Source organism: Suricata suricatta, chromosome 12, assembly GCF_006229205.1.
Source record: "Suricata suricatta isolate VVHF042 chromosome 12, meerkat_22Aug2017_6uvM2_HiC, whole genome shotgun sequence".
NCBI classification, from domain to species: Eukaryota; Metazoa; Chordata; class Mammalia; order Carnivora; family Herpestidae; genus Suricata; species Suricata suricatta.
In genome coordinates, this window is record NC_043711.1 from 104,883,256 (window position 1) to 104,890,584 (window position 7,329).

A 7,329-nucleotide genomic window follows, 5' to 3' on the forward strand; every position below is an offset into this window, starting at 1 on the left:
GGGGGGGGGGGGGGGGGGGGGGGGAGCGGTGTCCAGGTCACTGCTAGAACACAGAGCTCCCAGACAGGGCCACTGGGTGGATGCCCAGAAGCATGGCCTCCAGTAAGGAAGGGCACTGAGCTCAGATGCCCCGGGGCCAGCAGGACAGGGCATGGGGGATGGGCACCCGCCCAGCACCCACAGACCCAGAAGTTCCCACGCCTTCGAGGCTGCACCCTCGTCTGGGGCAGCCGGGTCTTGCTTTTAGTTTAACCTCCCCTCTGCTGCTCTCTCTCCTGGCCACATCCCATCACCACGCTGCTCTGTTTCCAAGTCCCTTTGCCTCAGCACTCCTACTCAAGCTTGTGCTCCTGGTGGCTCGTCACCCAGGACACCGGACAGGAGCCGGGCAGTGGACCCAAGCTCGAGCACTGGGGGAGCAGGAGCTTGAGGGCAGGCATGCCGGGGGGCAGGTGCGGGCCCGGGATCGGATTCCAGGTCTGCCTCGCGGCGGCCACACACTCGCTCCCATGGCACAAGGGTACCTGCTGTTCCTCGTGTCATACTGTCGCATGTTCTTGATGAAGTGCGTCTTCTTCAGGCCTTTATGCCTTGGAGAGCCAGATATGTGTTTGGTTCTGCAAGGTAAACCCCAGGTCACTCTCCCCTCCCTCGAGAGCCCCTTGGGCCCCAGAGCCTGTCGGCCGGGGCGCACAGGGTCTCAGAGCCAGGGAGACCCTTACCTCTGAGCAGAGGCGCAGCCTACAGCATCTTCCAGGAACTCGAGAGAGCAGCGCTGGGAGGCGACTCGCCGTCTGTAAAAACACAGCACAGGGCAGGGCCTCAGCGAACAGACGGGGGAGACGGCAGCTCTCAGGCCTGGAGACGTGCTCACAGGCTTCTCCCTGCTGACCGGCAGCCCATGGCCACAGGGTCAGGAGCCTGCCTGTGGCCATGTCTGAGTCTCGAGCGAGACTCAGGACCAGACTTTGCCAGAAGAATGCAAAGGGGACCAATGTCCTGGTCCACTGCTGCCCGTCACCTCCAGGGACTCAGCCCTGCATGTCCCAAGAGCCCTCTCTGGCCCAGGATTGGCATGGCAGGCCCCACTCAGCGGCAGCAGGCTGAAGGCAAGGAGGGGCTTCGGGAAGTCTCCAGGGCTGGAGTGCCGCTCCTGGAGGGCCCCCAACCTCCCACCCCAGCACAGAGCAGCTCGGCACCTGCCCGAGGTCACACAACCAGGGCAGTCCAGGGCCCGAGGCTGTCACCTCAAAGCCACAGCCCATGTCCTTCTGTAAACGACAGACAGCAGAAACTTGTTGAAAAGAAACTAGAATTGAACACTGTGCAACTCCAACGAAATGCCGGGGTCCCAGAGTGGCCCCGCCTCCAGGGGCTGAGGGGGTCGGAGGACACCACCTGCTGGAATGGGGGGGGATGTCAGGGCAAGGGGGAGCTTGGAGGGGGGCCTAAGGCCTGGCCAGGGTGGCGGGGGCGGGGGGGATGTGCAGCAGGGGCCGTGTCGGGCATCCATGCAGGTGGGTGCAGGTGAGTGGCGACCCCAGGGCAGTGAGTAGCTGGGTGTGCAGGACTAGGCCTGGCAAAGCAGCCGGCTCAGGCAGAGCCCGACCATCCCTGGGGTGTCTGTGTGCTGCTCTGCGGGGCTGGGCTCAGAGGCCCCGCGGAGCAGCCCCGTGTGGCTTCCTCAGGCTCATTTCCTCTGCTAATTTCCCGGCAGCTCCCTCACGCCCGGCGGCAGCGGTCCCCACGGACGCGGCCCTGCACGCAGCCTCTGGGCCAGCGCCCGGCGGAGCGGCAGGCGGGTGGCGAGGCTCTGCTGCTGGGCTCGCTCCCCCCTGGGTCCCGGGCTCACGCGGTCAGCTCGCCTCCCGGTTGCTTCTGCAGATGCCCGCGGTTTTCCTGCACGCGGCTCTCCTCATTAGTGTCTCACGTATAAACTCCGCCCTCGCATCGATGGCGTGTCATGGGCAGCGCCCTTACTCAGTTTGCAGGTGGGGAAACAGGCACAGAGCCCGCAGGCAACTCGCACAGCGTGTAAGGCCGTACTGGGCCCTGCACCATGGCAGGCGGTCTGTGCGCCCACTACCGCTGCGGCACTGGCTGGGGTGGCTGGAATCGAGGCCGCCCCCCAACCCCCGAACATTTCCTCAGATGCTCCTTTGCTGAACTTGGCCTCTGTTCCAGAGGTGCTGTTTGGGCTTGGATCAACACCAGCGGCAGTGCTGACAACGGCGCTCAGAGCCGCGGGCCTGTGTGGGCACCGGGGACACGGGAGGCCTGGGTGTGCAGGCCTATGGCTTCCTCGGCCATTACTGGGCGCATCCCCGTTTGCGGAGGGCAGGGTGAGCTGCAAACCGTTCTGGAAGTGAGAGCTGGTGGGCAGGAGAAAGCAGCCCACCGTCCCTTGGGCATGGAGGCGGCAGGCTGGCAGGCAGCCAACCACAGGCAGGTGAGGCCAGAGCCCTGGTCGTGGACACAGAGGCCCTTCCGAGGAGGGCCATCCCTGGGGGTCAGGAGGGGCTCGCCCTTCGCAGGACATGAAGCAGCACCCTCACACGGTGCCCCCTTCCAAAGAAACTGCTGGCTGGTCACCTGTTGGTGGCTTTCTCTGGAGGAACGTGGCGCCCTCTGGCCAAGGATCCCCCAGAAGCCCCGCAGCGGCCCGGGTGGAGGCACCCCCTCCGGGGGCGGCCGGGCACACGGTGCTCCCCGGGCCTGGACTCCATCGCGTGCTGCTGTGACAGCGGTCATGATGTGGGGGTCTTGGGGTGCTAGGGATACTGTCTGGGGAGAGCTTCTGGGGGGCGGGGAATGTGTGCTGCCCCCAGAGCTGGGCCTGCATTTTACACCTCATTTAAAAACACGACCCACAAGCCAGTCACAGAGAACACACCTCGGGCTTCTGGGCACTGCCTCGCCCCCAGGCCCCGGACGTCTGGGCAAACACGGTGGCCCCCGCCCGGAAGCCTCTCTGTGGAGCGAGGTCTGGGTATACAGGCTGGTGTCTACCGCCCCGAGGCTGCCCGCGTCTGACTCTCTGGGGAAGATGGGCCAGAGGTCAGGGCGGTGGGCGAGGCTGCGGAGGGCACAGGTCACTTGACCACAGCTTGCTCGCTCTCTGGCTCATTCTCCCCCACCTGCCCCCAAAACACTAAAAGTGAAACGTAACCAGGAAGGGAAATCACTATTTGTTAGACAGTTTCTGACACCTGATGGACGTCCTTTGCTTTGTAACTACAGAAATGCCCAGTGGAGCAAGGGTGCCCACCTGAGGTGTGTGTGACGGGACGGCGACGGCCACTGGAACTGAGGGGCCCAGGGAGGGGGGCAGACCAGCTGAGAGCAGGCTGCTGACAGCACGGGGCCAATGACCTGCTCCGTGCCCATCTAAGCGCAGTGGCCGACCTTGCACACCCCTGGCGCATACATGTCCGAGGAGGGGTGGTCTGGGGTGCCCCCTCTCGCCAAGTCCCTGCCAGGCAAAGCACAAACCCCAAATTCCAGCCAACTGGGAGGCCTGATGACCCCCTGGCCATGGGGCCCAGGGTGTGGTCTCTGAGCCGCCACGGGGCAGTGCCTCTGGGCTCTAACCTTGGCCACCACGTCTGGTTGTCCTCCAGTAAGAACTCCCCAATCGGAGTTGTGAGCACACTGCCAAATGCTACACTGAAATTGGTTAAATTTGGACAGGAGCTTGGCAGCTTCCGGAACACGAGGTGGCTCCTGGCCAACATGGCAGCCAAAACCCCAGGCCCCTTCTCAGAACTGGTGCAGCGTGAAGCCTCCAGAATCGCCAGTTTGTGCTCCCAGCCAACACGGCAGCGTTCCTGGGATCACGGCAGCGCCCGGGCTCACCTTCCCGGTCCCCAGTGCCTTGGACGCTAGTGTGAACTGAAGTGGGCTGAGCTGGGCCCCCCAAAGAGTTTCACTGAAGCTCCAACCCCTGATATCTGTGGCCATCACCATATCTGGATATAGGATCTTGGCAGATGTGACCAAGTTAAGACGTGGCCATCAGGGTGGGCAATGACTGATGTCCCTATAAGGAGAGGAGAACGCCAGGTGCAGAGACACCGGGAGAAGCCACGTGAAGATGGAGGCAGAGACCGGAGGGATGAGGCCATGCACCAGCCAAGGGCCACCTGGGGCCACCAGGAGCTGGCGGGGGTGGGGGGCGGGAAGGCTCCTTCCTTGGAGCCCAGACGGACCTCAGGCTGTGACCTCGGGGACGTGTGAGGAAGCCACACAGGTGTTCACGGCTGCCCAGCTCGTGGTGCTGTTTCAGCAGCGAGAGAGGAGGGTGCAGGGCCCGGCAGGGGCCACCTATTTCTGCCGGCGGCGGAGCCCGGAGACCTGCCAGTTTGCGTTAAGTGACTGCAGTGTCCAAATAAAAATAAACGCTGTGTCAGGAGCTCAGGAGCAATAGGAATTCCAACGACTTGCTCACTGGCTTAGCGGGAAAAGCCTCGCCAGCCAGACTGAAGCCCTAGTGTGAAATACACCTTCCCTGCTGAGGCCTGCGTGCGAGCGCTCCCTGGGTACCCTGGTTGTGACAGGCCCTGCTCGCCTGGCCCGGGCCACCGCCTCCCCTCGCTGAGCCCTCCACCTCCCCTGACCTCACGCAGCCTCCCAGGCAGGTAGTACCTAAGGCAGGAGCGTTTCACAGAGCAGTAAATGAGGCTCAGTGAGGGCATGCTTCCTGCCCACGGTCATGGAGCCCCTGACAGGCGCAGGTCTGTTCCCAGAGCCCGGTCACACCACCGCACTTGCGGTACAGACTTCAGGAAGAGGCCCTCACCGGCCCCGCTCCCCCACTCCTGGAAAACACCAGATCTGGATCCTCGATGGAGCCCGCAGCGGGAGCCCCCTTGCTGGGCTGGCCCCCCTCACACATTCTGCAGTGACTCTCTGTGGGCCCGTCTCTGGGCCTGCAGTACACAGAGTGAAGTGGACAGTCCCCACACGGCGGGGGGGGGGGGGCGCTATCTGTCACGGGGAGGGACAGTGACTCCCAAATATGAGGGCAGGGCCCTGAGCTCGGCAGCAGAGCCCGAGGAGGGACAGAGGGTTCACGTCCAGGCTGAGGCCAGGGGTGGACGGACAGGGGGCCTGGGGTGGATGTGGGCGCTGGGCCCCACACCATATCCCATCCTGAGCCAGCCTCCTCCCGGGCTGGGGCCCCTGCACACGCCCCCCTTGGCGTGGTGATACCACGGGCCACATGGCCTCAAAGGGCTCCTGGTTATGGGCATGCATCCAACGTCCATGGCCCCCAGGCCCCTCCCACCAGCGTGGCTCCGAGGGGCGGGCTGCTGGTGAGGCTGGATGGCAGGGTCTGGCCCACAGCCCGGCGGCCTGCCCGGAGTGAGCGCACAGGCACCCCGCAGGGGCAGGGGACGTCACACAGCCGGGGAGAGCGCACACATCGCTCTCGGGCTGGGGCCTGCCTCCAGCCAGCCACCTTTCCTCCCAAGCCCCACGACTCCTCGGACAACAGAGGGGCTTTGCCACCTGGCTGGTGCAAGGTGGGGACCGTCCTCCGGGCAGACTCGACAACTTCGAGGCCAAGGACAAGTGGGCTGTCGGGCAGTTTTTCTATCGGCCGGACTCCTGCCAGCAAACTAGTTGTTTCTTAGCGTCAGACTCCTCTCGCATAAGCACCCCCACGGCCCAGGGGACTGGACTCGGGCTGCCGAGCTGCCGCACGTCGTCGGGAAGCACAGTCCCTTGGCCCCAGTCAGCACCCTAACCACCTCCAGAGCTCAGCCAGGCTTGTCTGTGGAAGGGATCAAGTCCACGGGTGTCCTGGCCTGCCCAGGAGGCAGCCGCTCCTCCGGGGTTGGAAATCCTCTGTCTGCGGTGTGACAGTGACCTCAGCAAGCACTTATCCACGGGCCACACAAGAGCCCTGACCATAAAGCGAGAACCAAGCCTTGTATTCCGGACTCAACATCGCAAGCAAAACAGCCTTAGAGAACCAACCCCCAGTGCCTAGACCGCTGTCTGAGGGCCAGGGGTGGAGGCGACTGCTGAGCGGTGAGTGGTGAGCCAGCGGCAGCCCTGATGACCTCCTGCTGAGAAGAGCCGCCTCTGGCCCCCAGGCAGTGGTGGGGGTTGGGAGGCCGTGGCCCACCTCTACAGGGCACTGGGCTTGGCACTCGGCCCCCGCCTCACAGAGGGCTGCCCTGCAGCTCTGTCCTGCACACAGTGGCCTTCCAGAAGGAATGTGACCGAAGCCCACCCTGAGGCCCAGGCCCAGGCTCCAAATCAGTCCTCAAGGTGCAGGTGGGCAGTGAGAAGGTATGGAAGGCCCCGGAACCCGGAGGAAGGGGCCGAGGAGCAGGTCTGTGGCAGCGGGGCTGAAGGGACCCCCAGAGCTGCTGCCACGCGGGGGACTGTTGCAAGTCTCTCAGGGGCGGGAAGTGGGTGTCTGGCGGCTGGGCCTTTCCAGGCACAGGCAGACTGGAGGGCCAGGGCTCAAGGGTAGGGGCTGATCTGGGATGGCCTGAGGGCTTCCCAGAAGTGGAATCTGGGCAGGAGGGGTGAGTGCCAGATGGGGTGTGACAGGGCCAGGGACACTGAGCCCAGAGAGGACGGGGCAGGGGGAGGGCTGGGAATCTGCAGAGAGAGGCAGGGGTGTGCCAGGGGGCAGGAGCTGTGGGATGGCAGGCTGGGAGGTCTGCCCTGGTGCAGAAGACCTGGACACCAGATGTCAGTGCAGGGAAGAGCCCTGGCCCACAAGGAGGGGACGCCCAGCTAGGAGAACGCAAGGGGACACACAAGGGATGCTCCAAAGTTGCCGAGTCCAGGACTGATAAAGGCAGGTCGGGGAGGGGCGTGTCCAGAGCTGACAGGGCTGTATGTCAGGGGGCTGATGAGGGCTGAGGAGCTGGCAGAATTAAGGGGACCATGACCCTCGCGTCGCGGGACAAGCCCTGAGGAGGCTGACCCCCACATCTTAGACTGACCGGGCCCAGGCAAGGCTCTCTTTCTTGGGCTGGCAAAGTCAGGACACCCCAGCCCTGTGTCTGCGGCTCACAGGGGATCAGGGTCACCTTCTGATCCCCAAGTCCTGTGCAGACAGGGCCCCAGGTGACCCTGATCCCCAAGTCTTGTGCAGAGGGGGCCCCGGCCCACTGTGCCCCCACCCCCTGGACCGAGGCCCGCCTCCCTCCCAGGTCACCCTGACCCAGTGTCCTGGGCCGTCAGGTCCCTGGCCCACCTCCGCCCCTGGGCCGACGTCCCCGGGTCACCCAGCCCCGCGGCGCTGCTGCAGCCCAGGGCCCGCACTCACCTCTGGCGCTGCCCGTCCAGCCCGAGCCCGAGCCC

General features: G+C 64.7%; 1 protein-coding gene across 1 annotated transcript in view; it reads right to left on the bottom strand.

The window, feature by feature from the left end:
* CABLES2 (Cdk5 and Abl enzyme substrate 2) overlaps positions 1-7,323 on the bottom strand; it is a gene marked incomplete at its 5' end in the record, with an annotated part of 13,199 nt that extends 5,876 nt beyond the window's left edge. The window contains 3 exons of the mRNA XM_029917650.1: positions 525-617; positions 723-794; positions 7,295-7,323. Coding sequence (XP_029773510.1) covers positions 525-617; positions 723-794; positions 7,295-7,323 — 194 coding nt within the window. The remainder of the gene's footprint in view (positions 1-524; positions 618-722; positions 795-7,294) is intronic.
* Positions 7,324-7,329: the final 6 nt, after the last annotated feature.